The 19,153-nt window shown below is 40.0% G+C and overlaps 1 protein-coding gene across 5 annotated transcripts in view; it reads right to left on the bottom strand.

Moving 5' to 3' along the window:
• The window catches only part of dacha (dachshund a), a 404,574-nt gene that overhangs the window by 141,658 nt on the left and 243,763 nt on the right, over positions 1–19,153 (bottom strand). For all 5 annotated transcript variants that reach the window (XM_069893410.1, XM_069893411.1, XM_069893412.1 and 2 more), the window contains one exon: positions 3,033–3,164. In XM_069893410.1, the coding sequence (XP_069749511.1) occupies positions 3,033–3,164 (132 nt within the window). The remainder of the gene's footprint in view (positions 1–3,032; positions 3,165–19,153) is intronic.

Genomic DNA, 19,153 nt, shown 5'->3' with positions numbered 1-19,153 from the left:
CCCTGATATTTAGCATCTAAGGAGGTTCGTAGGTGCTGGATAAATGCATTTTTTAATTGCTTGTTGCGGATTGGTGAACTAACGGCCAGGCACTCCAGTTTTAAACCATATTTTTTACCTATTTATTTTCCACAATATTTTGCCAGTTGCTTGAATTCCGGATAACAGGGATTTTACTGTATTTGAATTCAAAGATATTAAAAATGCATGAGAATGAGCAATCTGGATTCTTCCTCCCTCTCAATATACATGCCCTTTGGCCCCACTCACCTGTGTCAACTGAAACATGAATCCCAAATTCATGCATTTGGCGTATAACCCTCTGTCATCTTCCTATCCATGTACCTGTCTAAATGTTTTTCAAACACTGTGATTGCACCTGCCTCTACCACCTTCTCTGGTACTCATTGCATGTACCCACCATCCTCCATGTGAAAAACACGCCCTCACACCTTTAAATATTTCAACTTAAACTTTTGCCCTCTGGCACTGAATGTCTACACTTTGAAAAAGACTATGACTATGCCCTCATAATTTTATAAACTGCTATATGTTTACTGCCCAACATCCTGAACTCCACTGAGAACAATCTCAACATATCAAATCTCTTCCTCTATTCAGACAACAAACTAGAGAAACTTTTCAGTGACTCCACATCATTCAACCAAAACCAAAGAGATGATTGTGGACCAGGAGAAAGTCAGAGAACATGAACAGTCCTCATCGAGGGCTGAGCAGTGGAAAGAGTCAAGAACTTCAAATTACTGGGTGTCAACGTCTCCGAGGATCTGATCTGGACCCTCCATGAAGAACGCTTGCCAGCGGCTACATATTGTGAAGAGTTTGAGGAGACTCTCAAAAACTTCTACAGATGTCCCATTGAGAGCATTCTGACTGGTTGAATCATTGACTGGTATGGAGGTTCTAACTCTCAAAACAAGAAAGAACTCCAGAGGGTTGTTAATTCTGGCAGCAGTCTTCACTCCATCAAGGACATCTGCAAGAGCCAGTGTCTTAAGAAAGTAGCCTCTATCCTCAAGAACGCACTACCCAAGCCATGCCCTCTTCACTCTACTACCATCAGGAAAAAGGTATAGGAGTCTGAAGAGAAGCACTTAGTGGCACATCGACAGCTTCTTCCCCGCTGCCATCAGTTTCCTGAATGAACAATGAATCACAGACACTGCCTTTCTTTGACTTTTACTTTATTTTGCACTATTTTGTTTTTGTCAGGTGATTTATCTAAATGTTTGCACTGTGACACTGCCACAAAACAACAAATTTCATGACAACAAATTCTGATTGGGCGTCCTTTCTATAGTCATCCAAATTCTGACTGGGCATCCTTTCAATAGTCAACCAAATTCTGATTGGGCGTCCTTTCTATAGTCAACCAAATTCTGATTGGGCGTCCTTTCTATAGTCAACCAAATTCTGATTGGGCGTCCTTTCTATAGTCAACCAAAACTGCACATGACAATCTAAGTATAACCTAAACAATGTTTTACATAATGGCACCAAGATGTCCTGGCTCGAAACTCCAGCCTGAGAAGAGAAACAGCTTCTTCACTACCTTATCTGTCTGTTTGGCTATTTTCAGGAACCTATGAACTTGCACCCCCAAGATTCCTCTATACATGAGTGCTTCTAACATCCCTGCTGCTCACAGTATCTGTCTGGCCAGAATTAGACAACCCAACATTCCTTTTGTCATATTTGTCTGAATTAAATTCTATCTGCCTACCTTCCCAAATGATCGAGAAAAACAACGATCCTCACTATCTACATTCCACTAACCTTCACAAACTTACTTCAGACGACAAGTATTCTTATCCAAGTCATTCACATTCAATATACAGTACAATGACAAACAACAAAATTCTCAACATGAATTCCTGTGGTACACCACCAGTTATAGAATTCCAGCCAGAAAAAAAACCTTCCACCCCTTCACTCTGACCCTGATCGTCAAGCCAGTTTTGGATTCAGTTTACCAAAACACCAAGTGCACACATTTTCTTGACCAGCCTACCAATTGCTCGATATGTGAGTTGATGCCATGATGAGAGTAACAGGGCATTGTGGACTTTATTAAACCTCAGGGTGTACATTAGCAAACTTGATCAGCCAATGAAATTTGGGGATAGTAATGGAAATAGGAAGTTCTTCAGTCAATATAGATATTGAAAAGTTAATTAGAGAAAGAAAATGAGATGGGAAATGTAAAATTTTAAAAATATTTAATATTTAAATAACCACTAAGAATAATAAAAGTTGCACAGTTAGTGTAGCAATTAGCACAAAGCTGTTACAGTGCCAACGATCGGGTCGAGGGTTTGAATCACATCCTGTCTGTAAGGAATTTGTACGTTTTCCCCATATCTGAATGGGTTTCCTGCAAGTGCACTAGTTTCTTCCCACTATTGAAAATGCACCAAGGGTTGTAGGTCAATTGGGTAGCACGGGCTCTTGGGCTTAAAGGGCCTGCTACTGTGCTGTTTGTCTGTACGTCTAATTTGCTATATACAGGAAAGGTATATTGCCATCTTCGATTGTTCCCTTTAGTCATAGGTCAGGACTGCAAATCATTCCATTAATGGGTTTTTTGCACCATGATTAAGAAAAAGAACAATCTGTGGCAAGTAAAAGCCATAGAGGCTGGTTAACAGTATGCTCCTGCTTTTGAGAGACTGAGAGTGGAACTGTGTAAATTGGCAAGAATAGTGCCACTTCATCAGGTGCCACTGTATATAGCTTCCTTGCTACAAATTAATTCAGGCTTTGACGCATACCATCAGGATTGAACACTCTGAATTCACCATTTCTATCCCAGCAGCTTCTGGACCATTGACTTCAAGTTTGCATTTCTCAAAGTTGTACTTTTTAAATTGGAAAACTTCTGTGACAGTGGTTGTTATATTCAAAAATATGAATGTAATTGTGTAAAATTTCTGAAGATAAATAGTCACCACAAACCATTCCAAAATTACTTTTATCTTTGAGTAGCTTGTACTTACAGACAGGTAACTCACCTGTGCTGGAATTCAATTCTTCATTCTCCGACTCTGCACCATTTTGACTCCCGTTACCATGAAGATTATTCATTGTTGCAAGTTTCAGCTTTTGTAACTTCATCGCTTCAGCCATGGCTGCTGCAGTTAAACCTAGCAAACAAGCAGGTAAGATATTGCTTAAAAGGAAGTGCCCCAGTTATAGAATGAAAATCTATTAAATGCAGTGCCTGAAAAAAGCAATTATATAAGAGCCATCACATGAATAGCTCAGTGCCCTGCAAAATGATTGGGACAGACACTTTTTTCCAATAATTTGCTCCTATTGGTCTCGCCACAGTGTTGTGTGTTGGTATGCCAGGTTACTGGAGCATTGAAGAGGGCCCTTTCTAAAAGTTTTGTCAAACTGCCAAATGGTGTGCATCTCCAGGAGACAATGGACAGAATTGAAGAACGGGGTGTCCAATGTGTGTTGGTGCCATCAATGGCACACATGTTCCCATCATCGGCCTTCGTGACAATGCATTAAGCCTACTATAATCAGAAAGGGTGCTACTCGATTGTTCTTCAAGCTGTGGTTGACCACAACTACCGGTAAGGACCTTGGCGTGAGTTACAATTATCTGTCTTTATCAGTGAATGTGTAATGTGTTTCATATGTCGATCTATACACTCATTCCTTTGTTCTTCCAACTTCACATGGGTTGGCCTGGCCACACGCATGATGCGCAAGTTTTAGCCAATTCAGCCATCTACAGAAAGACTGAAGATCAAGGCGGCATCTCTTCCCACGTAAACAAAGTTTATGTACCCCACTGCACTATAATGTATATGTGCATCAAGCAATAAATCATGTTTATAGCATCGCATGTAACCATATAAGGTGTAATGATAATAAAAAAGTTTATATATTAAACTGAAAGAATGGTTGACTGACTACTTCAAATGAAACTGCAGATAGGTTCAAGGTTTTGTTTCTATCCTGTAATTGTAAGGTGGCCACTAGAAAACATTAGTGAATTGATTGTTAGTGATTTTAGGGGTTGCATAAGTTTTTATAAATTTACATAGCTCTGCCCACAGAAATCCAGAACTGTTAATGGAGTGGAAATCCCCGGGCATCTGATAGGAGACTCAGCTTACCCCCTCAGGAAGTGGCTGATGAAGGGGTTCACTAACCACATGCACCCAATCAACAGCAGTGAAACTTTAACTTCCATCTGAGCTCAGCAAGGAGAATGGTAGAGGATGCTCTCGGAAGTCTCAAAGGACACTGGAGGTGCCTGGCCAAGTGACTTGATGTTTGTACACTTTTGTATCAGGTGTTGTTGTTGCCTGTTGTGTTCTACACAATATATGCGAGCTCAACAAGGAACACTTCTTCCCAGAGTGGAACACTGAGCCACCCAACCTCCTCGAGTCCGAACGAGTGGCTTATCAGGGTGCACAAGCATACAGTCACCAGGCGATCCGTGAAGCTATTATGTCCATTCCATAAACTAATTCTGTAAACGGATTATGTCCATTGTGTGGACGTAAGCCAATGAAGCCAACAATTATCTTTTAGTAAATGTTTATGGCAAACGTCAGAAAGTTTTAGAGCACTTAAAACATGTAAAGAAGAACAACAATGACCATAGCATAAAGAGTTCAAATACAACTGGAAATTACTATTTCCAACTGTGCAAAGCAAGAGGACACTTATTACAATGTTCAAAAGTGTTAAGGTAGAAATCAGAGTGGAATAATTTTACATCACTCCAGTAGCTGGAGGAAGGAGGAGCATGGACTAGATGACTCATGTGCTTCATCCATCTGGATGAAGCTGATACTGTCATGCGGCGGGGAATAGCAGTAGCGCTTCTGGGATGGAGGAGTGCCATACCAGGGTGCAGGAGTATGGTGCTGTGGAGAGGGAAAAGGGCACTGTTGTACAGGAAAAGGCACTAGTGAAATCAGGCCTCACAACAGTGAGGCATGACTCCTCATCTCCCACTGAATGCCTCTGAGCATGGTGCCGAGACCATTAAACTTCTGTGCTCCTCATGAGGTACTCTTCACCTCCTGCACTTTTCTCCGCATCCATTCCTCGTGTTCCCTCTGCCCTTCCAGACGATGCCGCTCCCTCTCCACCTCCTCATTGTCCATTGAAAGGAGCAGATCCCTTATTCCCTTGTAGTCAACCTGCACCCTAGTTGGTTTCTGCTTTTTTTTTGGCTGCGGCTGGCTTCCTAGAGAACAATAACACAAGCAACATTAATGAGATGGATTCTTATGGAAAAGCACACTCAAAGACACAGATTACAATGGCAATCACAAAAGAAAATTAATTTTTACCTGGCTGATTGTGAGGCGCAGCTTGATCAATTCTAGTGGTGGGGTCCGTCTCCAGGCCGCTAACATCTCCTCCTGCATCAACACTGCTGCTTGTGGCGGGAGTTGCAGCAGGAATGGGTTGGGGGGGGGGGGGGGGGGGGAGCTGGATCTTCCATGATGCTCCAAAGAATGACCAGGTAGGCAGAATGGCTTGTCCCCCAGATTGAATGGCACAAGTCAAATTAGAGCCAGTCCAAACACCCTCTGCCACTCTTGCCATTGTGATCCACCACCTGAGGAAATTTTTGCAGAGGCTTTTCAATTTTGTTATAACTTGTGCTTTGCTCCATTCAATGTCATGGTCCCCGAGTTGAGAGGCCAGCCTTTCAAAAATCAGGCCATCCTTCATTGGGTCCGTTACCTGGCGATTTATTTAATCCTGAGTCCTGATTGTTAGGAGCTAACGGACCTCGTTATTACCCCAGTTGGAAGACATGGTGACAGCTGAATGTATCCTGACTGTTGCTAAATTTGTTGCTGTTTGTTGATGTCAGTATTTCCCGCATTTACGTCGCACGAAAAAGACATCAACACATCGTCATCTTCCCTTGCCATTTCAACCTAGCAACATGGATCGCCCCTTTTAGACTGGCCCCACATCAATGCATTCCACCTCTCTCTGACAGTACCTAACTTGGAAGATTAAAGCCAGGTAAGTCAGGACCCCCGCCCCCCACTCACCACCAATCCACCTTCGATACATTCACACAGCTAGGTGAAGCGCTTAAAAAGCTGATAATACCCAGCTTTAATCATCTATGTAAAAGGGGTATTGGTTTCACCCATTCACAAGACCTCTTTCCAGAATTTTGCAGGCTCTTTTAAATATTTCTTGGCAAACTGCAATTGGGCCATCCTGTTTCTGTGGCTAACTAATGGATTGCATCCTGCAGTGTATTTCTGTTCTTCTGCGGACAGTAGTCATTGACACATCCTCGCAGATCAGAATGTTTCTGATCTGTCGGACAGGCATTTGGGGATTTTTCTTCATTATGGTGAGAATCCTTCTGTCATTAGTAGAGGAGGTCTTCCTTGGCCTACCAGTCCCTTTGCAATTGCTGAGCTCACCAGAACGCTCACTCTTCTTAATGACGATCCAAACTGCTGATTTTGGTAATCCTAAAGTTTGGGCGATGTCTCTTACTGATTTATTCTTGTTTTTTTTTGTCTCATAATGGCTTCTTTGACTTTCATTGGCACAACTCTGGTCCTCATGTTGAAAGATGGCAACTACAAACTCCAAAGGATATCAAAGGAACCAAGCCCAGCTCTCTTATGTCTGCGCCAATGAAGCAATTAAACAAACAAATCACAAACACCCGTGAAGCCAAATGTCCCAAACATTATGGTGCCTCGGAATGGGGGAACTATGTATAAAAAGTGCTGTAATTTTTACATGGTAAAACCAAAATGTGTACAAATAACCTTGAATAAAATCTGGAATGTGCACTTTAATCACATGTGAGTTGTTTGATTACAAATTTCAAACTGTGGAGCATAGGGGAAAATAAACGGGGATAAAAAGAGTCTTTGTCCCAAACATTGTGGAGGGTACTGTATCTGAAACCTACAGCATCAAAGCAATATTATAACATTTATAATGTCAACAGCTGAGAGCTTACATGTATAAAACCTGGAATATTATTCAAAAGCTAGATTAGACATCTAATTGTCAAGTTTGTGGACTTTCTACAGATCTATCCTCAAGTACTGATGCCTAAACAGAAGGCCCATTACAAAGGCATTTGTCTGGCACTTCACCCTTACTCCTGATGCATCATTATCTTAGTATTTAGAGAAGGCAGCAATATTAATTAAGTGAATAGACTGTGTTCACTCACAATAACATCCCAACTAAAGAATACCAGTGAAGGTGCCCATCATCTTAAATTGGATCAACTCCTACTTGTGCAGGAAGAAAAAAATTAAAAATAATTTTGCAATTTTTCAAATTAAGAATGGTAAAATTAGGTATTTTGATGCAACTAAAGAATTTGCGATTTCTTTGGAAAGTCTATCAACTTGGAACTAACACAGATCTTTTGCTTCCCCTGTACATTTGATGGCAGCAGATATACCTCGACATGAGGAATTACTTATGTATGATTAAATGACCTCAGAATGTCAATGACCTTCAAGAGGTCTCTGGATCAAGGCATAGTGTGTGACAAATAACTATCTGATTAACTTTGTTCACAAATGTACTTGAGACAGATCACCATTTCACAACACAAGAATTTTGGCACATTTTAGGAGTGTGGTCAGATACTCTTCATCTTTTGGATTAGTATTTGACATGTCATCAAAAAAGGAACAGTGTTCAAACAAAAATACAGTATTAAATTATGCTTTGTACTTTTTTCTTTAAACAGAAGAAAAGCTTTGTCCATCAGGTGTCTGTCTTCATGTTTGCTCCCGCTTGCCTCCGGCCTTTTCCTTGTTGCAATAAAGAACACAATCTCAATCCCATAAAAACTTACGGGCTGCTTGATTTGGCTGATGAGCCCTGCTCGCCCCCGCTCGGTTCTGGCCTTCACCGTGCCATCTTCTCCGGTTGGGTCTAGTTCACCCAACAGCTGCCTTTCATCACCAATGGCGAGGTAAACATTCAGGCACCTCAGCTATGCTGAAGTGCCCCGCTTGCCCACACTTGAATCTAGCCTTCTTTGCGCTGTCTTCTGTAGTTGAGCTCTCTCGGCCCGTCCTTTCAGGGCATGATGGAGTCAGAACCGATTGGCTCAACATTTCGAGACCTGATGGAGTTGGATCCGTCCAGCCTGGCCTTAAGTGGTTGAACCTAACTGGCCCAACCTTTTAAGGTCAGGTCCCACTGACCTGGCCTTTTGAGGCCTGATGCAATTAGGATTGGATCTGACCAGCCAGTCCATTCACCACCTGACGCAGTCAGATCTGGCTTGCCTGGCTGTTTGCCACCCGGTGGGATTGGACGTGGCCTACCCAGCCACTCACTGCCTGATGAGACTGGACACAGTCTGCCCAACTGTTCGCCAACTGATGAGACTGAACCCGACCAGCTGCCACCATGTTACTCCATCCCTCAACATTACATACAAGCTCGGAGACGGAGTAAATGTGCAGGCATCTGAGTTAAGCTCAGGAATTTTACCACTTCCACTCTGCACCAGTCTTCTTTTCTCAGTACGACAATGATGGACTCGGCCAACTTTGCTGCTTCATCCCTCAATGCTCTCTTGAGTACGAGTACAACTTTCTCCGAATGATAAACCCTGCCACAAGCACTGATGCCAAATCATCATCCCGCAAGCTCCCCGTTGGTGAAACGCGGTGGAGAAGTCTCCCAAAATCTCCATTCTTTAAAGTTGATACCATCATTGGTTCACAATATCATCCCAAGCAAAATGGCTCTGATCAATGCCAGATCCTTATCAAACAAGACTTTTATCCTCAATGGCTTTTTCACAACTCAATCTTTGGGATTTTACGATTGACAGAAACCTGGTTGAGCACAAAAGTGTGACTTTCTTTGTACGCCTAGACACCCAGTCATGGTGGGAGTTTAGCCAGTGTTTAAAAAGCATTTCAAGTGTTGTTTATTGAATTCTGGTATTTCTCCACCTTTTAAGTCCAACTAATTAAAGGGGGCCTGGTCAACCCCTTTTTAATTGTTCTTATATATCACCCAACAAAAATTCATAAAGATTTTGTCACTCAATTCGCAGACTTCCTTTCAAACACTGTGCCCAACTTCGATTGAATTCTGATTCTTGATGACTTCAATATCCATGTGTGTTGTCCAACTAAGCCCCTTGTAAGTGATTTTATGCATTTAGCTGAGTCCTTTAACAGAACTACTTTCAACTGGATCCACTCATAAGCTAGGCCATACTCTCGACCTAGTTCTTTCATCTGATTTATCAATCAGCAACCCGGTATTAATTGATGTCTGTGCATTGGACTATATACCTGTTACTCGACCTATTCTTGCCTTGCTTCCCTAACAAATCTCATCTTTCTATACACTGTACCTGTTATATTAACTCATGGACTGCTAATAAGTTCTCAGAGCCCCAATACTTCCACTAGTGTGGCGTTCCCTCCCCACCTCAACATTGAGGAACTTCCCTCTTTAAAACCACCAGATCTTCTATCCTGAACACTGTAGCTCCACAAAGTGAAAAAAAATAAGCTTCAGACATGGCTTAATAATACTATCAAAGTCCTGAAGAGGGAGTTCAGAATAGCTGAACAAAAGTGGAAGGGGATGACCTATACATTTTCTTCGAAATTTGGAAAAACAACCTGCACATATACCAAGGAAGCAGTAAAACCCAAAAGAACAAAATATTTTGATCATCTAATTTCCAACAACTCCCATAATCTCATCAACTCAGTCATTGGTCAGAAAACAATATACCAAAGAATCCAGAGATCTTTCTCCTAAGTAACATAAAAAATAAAGAATTTGGAATTGACTTGGAGGATGCACAAAAAAGATTTGTTAAGATAGCCCTAGCTGTAGCAAAAAAATGTATTATGTCAACCTGGAAATTGGAAGATAATTTGAAAATACAACAATGGTATATAGAAATGAATAAATGTATTCCATTAGAAAAAATAACATATAGTTTAAGAAATAATATTGAAATATTCGAACAAGTATGGGAGCCTTACATTAAATACAATAGCGAAAACCTACCGGGAACAAACATTACCTAAGTTGATGGAAGGAGAAGAGAAGAAAAAAATGGACTCAGTAGAATTTCTGGTGTATTTTTGTTGAATGACAACATTGTCTAACTGAATTAATGCAACCTAGATTGTATAACTAAAATGGATGAGAGGGGGGAGGGATGGGGGGGTGGCTTGGGAGGAGGGAGGGGGGAGGGAGAAAAAAGTCACTGTAAATGTGTGGAAAAGAAAAAGTGTATATCATGGCTATTGTGATTTATGGTGTGAAAAATAAAAAATTAATTAAAAAAAAAAAAAAAAAAACTCAGTCATTGGTCCTGCACCTAATACCAATTCTGATGCGTCTCTTACCAATACTCCCATCTCAAAGGATGGTTTCAACAAAGCCCGTCCTAGCATCTTCTATTATTAACAGTTCCCTGGCCACTGGTACTGTTCCAATTTGTTTCAAGTGTGGTCCAGCCACACCTGAAAAACCCCAATTTTGACCCCACCACACCCAAAGATTACAGACCTGTTTCTAAACTTTCATTCCTGTCAAATGTCCTTGAAAAAGTTGTTCTTAGCCAATTGTTGCCCTACCTACATCAAAACAACATGCTTCCCCTTCGACATATCATTCAAAAACATGGCATCTCTTTCCACTATTATGCCAGTGATACTCAGCTCTATCTCCCCTTAAAATCTAACGACCAATTAAAGACAGCCAGCCTCACTAATTGGCTAGAGGACATAAAGTGTTGGATGGCTCAAAACTTCTTATAGCTAAATGAGGGGGAATTTGAGATTATTCTATTTGGTCCCCTTAATTCTACCAAAATTATCTCCAATAGTCTTGGTAACGTATCCAACCTCATTAAACCCCACGTCAAATCCCTTGGTGTGATATTTGATTCCATTTCCAAGTTCAACAAACAAGTTAATGCAGTAGTAAAGCCTAGCTTTTTCCAGCTCCACATTATTGCCAAAATCAAATTATTCTTTTCATTCAAAGAACTTGAGAAAATTATTCTTGCCCTTATATTCTCCTGTTTAGACTATTCTAACTTTCTATACACTGGGATTAGTCAGTCTTCACTATTCCATCTGCTACTGGTTCGGAATGCTGCAGCCAGGCTCTTGACAGGTGCCAAGAAGAGGGACCCTATTCCGGTCTCCTGCCACTGGCTGCCGGTGTGGCTCAGAATGAATTTTAAAGTTCTCCTGTTTGTCTATAAAGTCCTTAATGGGCTATCCCCGTCTTATATCACAGATCTCCTAGCTCCTTATTCCACTTCAAGACCCCTCTGGTCGGCTAACCTGGGGCACATGGCTGTACCACGCACAAATCGTCAACTCAGAGGAGATCGCACCTTCGCTATTACAGTCTCCAAACTGTAGAACAACATTCCACCTTCTATCAAATTGGCCTCGTCCATCAACTCTTTTACATCCAGATTGAAGATATACTTTTATTCATTAACATTTTGAATCCTCATATACCTGATTGTTACCTTATGTTCTAACCTCGCATTTGTTTTATTCTGTATTTTAAATAGTTGCCTCGTGGTGAGGTCTTTTTGATCAGTACACCACTTTGGTCAATATGAGTTATTTTAAATCTGCTATATAAATAAATAAACTAAAAAACATTTGCCTGCATTTGAATCTTTTGTTTTGATGTAAAAGTTACACTTAAAACGTACTTTGCACATGCTTTGTCATGGTTACCTCCATTTCTTGTTAAAAATCATATTTTGGGAATATGGACCAGGCCTGTTGTCACTTCTCCAACAATGGATATACTTCACCCATGTGGTGATGCCAAGTTTTTGTGACACACTGCCATTGTCATTAATACACAGTTCAACACCGTTCATTGTACTGAAAACTGTGAATAGTGTGTTATTTAATGTGTTCCTACTTGAACATGTTCCTTTGTGCCTTGCCCTTCTTCTATATTAAGGTAAATTGTTGGTCCCTGGAGAGTATAGAAGAAGAAAGAGAACAGGGGGTAGAGTGCATAGTTCCATGAAAGTGAAAGACAGATAGAAAGGGTAGGGAAGAAGGCATTCGGCACAGGACATTGGGTAGAGGAGCAAGGATGTTGAAATTGCTGAAGAGATTAGTGAGACTATAGTTGGAGTAGGGTGTATAGTTGTGGTCACCCTGCTATAGGAAAGATATAATTAAGGAATACCACCCCCCACCCAACACATGCACAGACGCGCTTGCTGATCAAGAAACAGGCCAGACAAAAGAGAGACAAAACGATTGTTCTATAATCGCATCAGAAATTAAATTATATGTGCTTTAAGTCTGCTGTTTATTTTCAAGTACGATTTTTTTTTATCTCTGCACTTTTTCTTGAGGCTTGTATGATTGGACCAAAAGTAGAGCATCAACCACCTGCTGTCTGATTTACCCTTTACAGCTCAGGATATTGAGTGTAAAGCTTCTGCAGATCAAAGACAGCCATTTGTTTTATCTGTCAGTTCACTTAACCAACTGTGAAGTCATGAGATTCTCTAAATCCTTTTGAGAACTGTGATATTTCAGTTGTAAATTACAATCTTTCCATCTATTAATACTATTCTAATCATTAAGTCATTTATTACAACAAAGACGTGGAAAATTTCCATGTATAAACTCCTTGAAAGTAGTAAGAAAGTGAAATGAGTATTTACATAGCCTAATAGCTCCATGGCTACTCAAATGATTAAATCTTGAAGACCTAAAAACACACTTGAACACCGTGGTAGTACATGCCCTGTGTAATAACATGAGAGTCTTACAAGTATTATTGTTGAGGTGGACAATATAGAATAACAGATGGTTGGCAATGCAATACAAAGGTACACACGGCCCCAGGAGATTACAAACGCCTTAGTAATTTATCTCACCACCATCTGTTCTTAAATCTTTCTTTCCCTATGTAAGCCAGGCATCAGCCAAGTTTAATGGTCTGCAGAAAGGAAAACATAATGTTCAATAAGAAACACCATAAACATGTGAAGTAAAATGTGCATTCAGAATTTTCCCTTCAATTTTACACATTAATGCTGTATGATGTTTCTCCCCGCACTGAATCCCTCCACTCCAAAGTTTTTATACCCACTATGGAAAAACCCACCACTCCATGTAAATATTCTCTCTTTCCATGAAAATTACAACTGCATCTGAAAATTATATAGTTGAGGGCAATTCAATAAATAGTTTTAAACCCTTTTATTTTGAAAATCAGAGATTCCCACTTATTGCCAAGATGGAAAATATGTTTTACATCCTTAAAGTCTGGACAGCATTTGATTGTATGCCAAAGGGATGAAGGAGGCTTATGTTGCTGTGGTTCACCAGCTGAATCGTCAAGACAGAATATAAAAATGACCAGATATGGTGGATATTTTGACTTTTGATCAAAATATAAAATAGGCAGCATGTATTCAACTGCCCTCATTTTCACTTCTGTTAGTATAAAAGCTGGATGAATGGGTATTGTCAGTCAAAGGCAACAGGCTCATTATATTTAATATCATCCATCTCTCAAACAATATATCAATGTGGGATATATCCACTGAAATAGAAAGGGGCAAGTGAAGGGATTGCTAGGGTCTTGACAAAGGTCTTGGCATCCTCACTAGCTGCAGGAGAGATCCCAGAGGACTGAGGAGTGGCTAATGTACCTTGGTTCAAGAAGGGAAAGCAGAATAATCCAGGAAATTATGGGACAGTCAGCCTCCTATCAGTGCTAGGGAAACTACTGAAAAGAACACTTAAGGATAGCATTTATGCACATTTGGAAAGTTCTGGGCAGATTAGGGACAGTCATCATATGGGGCAGGTTATGCCTTACCAATTTAATTGAATTTTTTTGAGGAGGTGGCAAAGAATTTCGATGAAGATAAAGGAGTGGATGTTGTCAACATGGACTTTTGTAAGGTGTCTAACAAGTTCTTTTGTGGTAGGCTGATTCAGAAGGTGCACATGCATAGATTCCATGATGAGTTGATAGTTTGGATACCAAATTGGCTCGACCATAGAAGACACAGGCTCTTATTTGTGCTGGAGCCTATGTTCCACAGGATTTGGTGTTGGGATCATGTTTTTGTTGTGATGTACTGGTAACTGATTAAAACGTAGGTGGGTGGTGTAAGGTAAAACATCATGAGATGGGAATGTGTAAGGAGTTACCCTGTGCAGGGCTGTAACAAGATGTGAATGCATCCTTGTACTTACAAGATAAGAGAGACATTGATGGATTGAGAGGCAGGAAGCTAGCAGGGAAAGGATAGCAACAGTTTTAGTCATTGGACAAGTAATGATATGATGATGTTCTAAGCACGTATCCAAGGGTATAAAAAAATCACCATTTTGCTGATAACGGCAGAATGCATTCTCCGACTAACATTGTTAGTTGCAAGTGTTACAATCCGGTAATAAAGAACAAAGAACCCTGATTTCGACTCAGTCTGGTGTTTGTCTCACTCATTCATGAACAAAGCAGACCTAACAGTGGTTAGTAAGTTTGCAGATGATACAAAGATTGATGCAGTTGTGCACAGTGTAGAGAGTTACAATGGACAACAAAAATTTTGCTTCATGAACATTTTTATTTGTATTTTTATTGATTTTCGGCTGCTAATCATGAAAACCATCTTTTCCTTTCACGTACCGTTTTTTTCAGATAAAGGTATACCCCACAATGCAAATTCACTTTTATGAAGAAACCTGTATTCGCTTTCATGAAAGGATTTTCCTTCATTACAAAAAAAAGAAGCTGGTGGACCTGTCACAGGGCAGCCATTGGGGCTGTCAGTGAGTGGCTGGTGGGGCTGTCAAAACTTACTGTCTTCCCGATTCTGGTGAGTGAAACTACACTGAACATACAGTATTTCTACTTTAAATAGGCTGTGTATTTATCAAATATAATTTCTACTTTTACTATATGTTAGTGTTATTTTAGGTTTTATTCCGTACTCTAATTATATGGTTATAGTTATATGTGTTATTTGATATGATTTGGTGGGTTATTTTTTGGGTCTGACAGCACTCAAAAAATTTTCCCATGGAAATTAATGGTTATCGCTTCTTAACTTGACATAATTTCGGCTTACGAAAGGTCCTGTAGGAATGCTCTAGTTTTGTAAAGCAGAGTATACTTGTATAATTTGTTTTGTGATTTCCTGTCATGTTTTTAACATGCATCAAGTATACAAAACTATGAAGGGCAACATGTCATTGAAAAGAGTGAAGTCAGTGACAAACATGGTGAAATGTTTCACCAGGATATTGCGACCATGTAAAAGAGGTATCAGGGCATCTGGAATACATCAATGCTGGTTGATTATTGTTGGACACTGTACTCAGCATCTGATTCCTCTCATGTCAAACAAAAATCAATAGCAAAACATTTTTAGGTCAGTTGAACTAATGCAATGTGTCAGCAACCATTATGTGATTACATATACTAAATTCAATAAAAATTTATTTAATGTTTCTCCAACTTCCTACGCGATACAGCAAATCTGAAATAATCCCTGGTTTTATTTCAGGAAGCAAACCTTTTGAACAAAATTGTTGTGCAATGCTATCAAAGATACAGCAGAATATAGATGAGTTACAGATATGGGCAGAGAAATGGCAGAAGGAGTTTAATATGTGAGATGTTGCATTTTGTGAGATCACATGTAAGGGGAATGTCTATAATTAATTGTTAGACTCTTGAAAGAATTGATATACAGAGGTGTTTGGAGGTCCAGGTATTAGCTAATTAAAGGTGGTCACACATGTAGATAGTGTTGTAAAGAATGCATAGGGCATGCTTGGCTTCACTGGACAACTCATTATGTATAAAAGTAAGGAGGTCACATTGCAGCTATTTTAAACTTTGGTTAGGCTGCATTTAGGAATACTGGGTGCAATTCTCATTGGCTCGTTACAGGAAGGATGTGGAGACTTTGGAAAGAGGACAGAAGAGATTTCCCAGATTAATACTTGATTTAGAAGTTACGAGTTATGGAAAGAGGTTGGACAAACTTGGGTCGCTTTCTCTGGAGCCACAGAGGTGGAGGGGCGACCTGATAGTTGTTTATAAAATCATGGGAGGGGGTGATAGGTTGGACAGCTGGAGAGGACATGGGTTTTAGGAGAGGGGGAAGAATTTTAAGGACAGTGGGCAAGACAAATATTTTACACAGGCAGTGGTAGTTGCCTGGAACAGGCTGCCAGGAGAAGTGGTTGACATGAATACAATAGTAGGATTTAAGAGGCTTCTAGTTAAGCTTGTGAATATGAAGGGGATGGAGGTAAGTAGCAGAGTTTCAGTTTGATTTGGATGTCATGTTCATCAAAGACAAGTGGGCCAAGGAAGCTGCTTCTGTGCTGCACTGTTCCCTGTGTGTTCTATATATATTTAGGATTAAAATGCAATGTTCTTTCTCTTCAATTCATTCATTCAACAGAAAACAAATAATTGTGGAAGTTTTCAGTGAGGACATTAGTTTCCCCTAATCCATCTACTATTTTCAGCTCACCAAATTTTAGAATGTCAATTAATTATAGTAAAACCGCTGGTATCTGGCACTCATGGGGATTACTAACTGGCGGATAAGTGTAGATAAATAGATGTGGTTTGAGATTTTGTGGTCAGGTCATTGGAGAACTAATGGTCAGGTGCGCCAAATTTAAACTTGCGAATTTTTTACCCATTTGTTTTCCACAATTTTTTACCGGTTGCTTGAGTTCCGGATACCAGGGGTTTTACTGTACAACATCTGTACTTCTTCAATGTCTTATTCTCCTATTCCTCTGCTTGTATTCTCTTTTGGTAATAATTATTTTCCAAAGATGCCAAACTTCTAATCACTGTCTTGGTCTTGTTGTGAGCTTCAGGGTAAGGTAATGAGTTATTGCATTTCAAACTTATTAAACTATTGCAGATTTAAGCTAATACCAGTCACTCATAAATAGCTGTGATATCTGTTGCTTGGACTGAGGCTATATCTTTATTTGTATCTGATTTATTACTATGTTGCTTGCCTGCAGAAGTGAAATGACACAGCCACAAAATTTTAGCAGATCTTATAGGTCACATCAAGCACTAATTACAAGGAATAGCACAGAGCCCCAGTGCTGAATGGAATTCAGTTAAACCTGTGCCCAGACTTCCAAAATCAGACACTATTTGTTGCAAGCACTTTTGATTCATTTGCTGAAACACTCTTTACAAAGTTTGACATAAAATAAGCAATTTTGTGTCACAATTGGCTCAGAGCTTTGTTGTTTCTGTGCAGGTTTTGCTTATATCAGATTTTACACACTGCAAGTGACTGAGAGCACATCTATTTATAAGCATTGGATAAACTGGGAAAAAAAAAGGCACTTGTGAAATAGTTTTAGTGTCAATTTCAAGAATGGAGTTTTTTTTTTCCTTTTGGGATGGTGTTCAGCATGTAAGTGATTTAATGTATGCACTTTAATGATGCCAATGTGTTTAGTTTTGTTAATTAATTTGTTTTTTAAAATTAAATGATAATCCACGCAATACAGGTACACAATCCTTTATCCAGAACCCTTGGGGGATGGAGTGTTCCAAATTTCAGATTTTTCCAGATTTCGGAAAGCCCACCCAAATTGTGCTGCCTTATCCATCCCCTTCCAGTCACCCTACCATCTCGCCCAACCCTCCCTCGCCTGTCCGACTCACGCTACATCCACTCTCCCCACTTGTACCTGGATCGTGTACCTGTACAATCATATGAGAATGTTCCATTGTAATAAACACTTCCAAATGTATCCCAGACTTTTTATCCTTACTGAAACCATTCAGCTTTGCAACATTAAGCAATGCACTAACTTTCAAATACTAGAAAATGTTGCTAAGCTACAATTGATTTGGCCAATATTAATTCAAATGATTGCATCTTTTAGTTAATTTATCTGGAATGACTGGCAAACTTATTAAAATTGTTCTGGAAATCTGATAAAATTAAATGTGCCCAGATATTCATTTATCATGTAGATTTCATCGGCATGACTAAAGCTATGATCAAAAACATGAATATTATGACTTAAAAAAAAACAAATCACACTCTAATACTTGGCCCATTACTCACCATCTGATTTGCAGCTGACCTGCAGGACTACTGTACAGGCTGACAGGAGCATGAGTTATAGCCTTGCTTCGATAACAAACCAAATTAAATCAATTTCTGTTAGTATTTGAATTCTTAATCATGACTCGAAGAGTTCAAATGCAATGGATTTCAGACATCCTGAACCAGCTTATTAATCGAAATAAATTTTAAATGGGATCATAGCCCCTGCACATTAGTAAGTAGGCCTACCTACTAAAATGTTAAACGGAAATAGAATTTTTCAAGGTTGCTAATTATGGGGGAGGAGTCACGTGATGGAGTAGTGGCCGGACGGTGAACTCCAGCCCTCTCCAGAAAAGTCGGGAAAAACAAGAGAAAACACAAAGGCACAGAAATAAAAGTTACAGAAAAGTGAGTATAAAGGTGGAAAGAAGATGGCGACAAAAAAAGAAAAGTCGAAAGCAACGGTAAGAAGAGAGGAAGAGAAGACAAAGGAGGAAAGAGGTGAAGGCCTTACCTGTCCGAAGAGGCCCGCTGCGGAGAGAGAAACCCGCTCCCTCAGGTCGGTAAATAATGGACTACAAAAATGGCTCGCAGAGCCGAGTAAAAGTGCGCAACCGCGCATGCGCGAAGTTTCGCGCATGCGCGATGCGAATGAAAAAAAACACACCGACGGGAGGGGGGACCAGCTGGGGAGTCGATCTCCACAGCCGGCAACGACAGCTGCAGAACACCTGCAGCAAGAAGAGACCACAGAAGACAACAGAAACAAGAAAGAAGAGGAGGAAAGGGCAACAAAGAAACAACAGATGGTCAACCCAGAGGAAGAAGAAGAGGAAGAGTATGGTGAAATAGAAGAAGAAAAGAAAGGCAAGGTAAAGGATATACTTGCTCTTATTAGAGGATACATGGAATCATTTAAAGAATGGCAAACACAGGAATTTAAGGATTTAAGAAAAAGAATAAACAACACAGAAGAGAAAATAAATAAAATGGAGATGACCTTAACAGAAATGGGAA

This window comes from Narcine bancroftii, chromosome 8, assembly GCF_036971445.1.
Source record: "Narcine bancroftii isolate sNarBan1 chromosome 8, sNarBan1.hap1, whole genome shotgun sequence".
Lineage (NCBI taxonomy): Eukaryota > Metazoa > Chordata > Chondrichthyes > Torpediniformes > Narcinidae > Narcine > Narcine bancroftii.
Note: the sequence above shows the minus strand (reverse complement) of the source record. Positions and strands in the feature narration are given on the sequence as shown.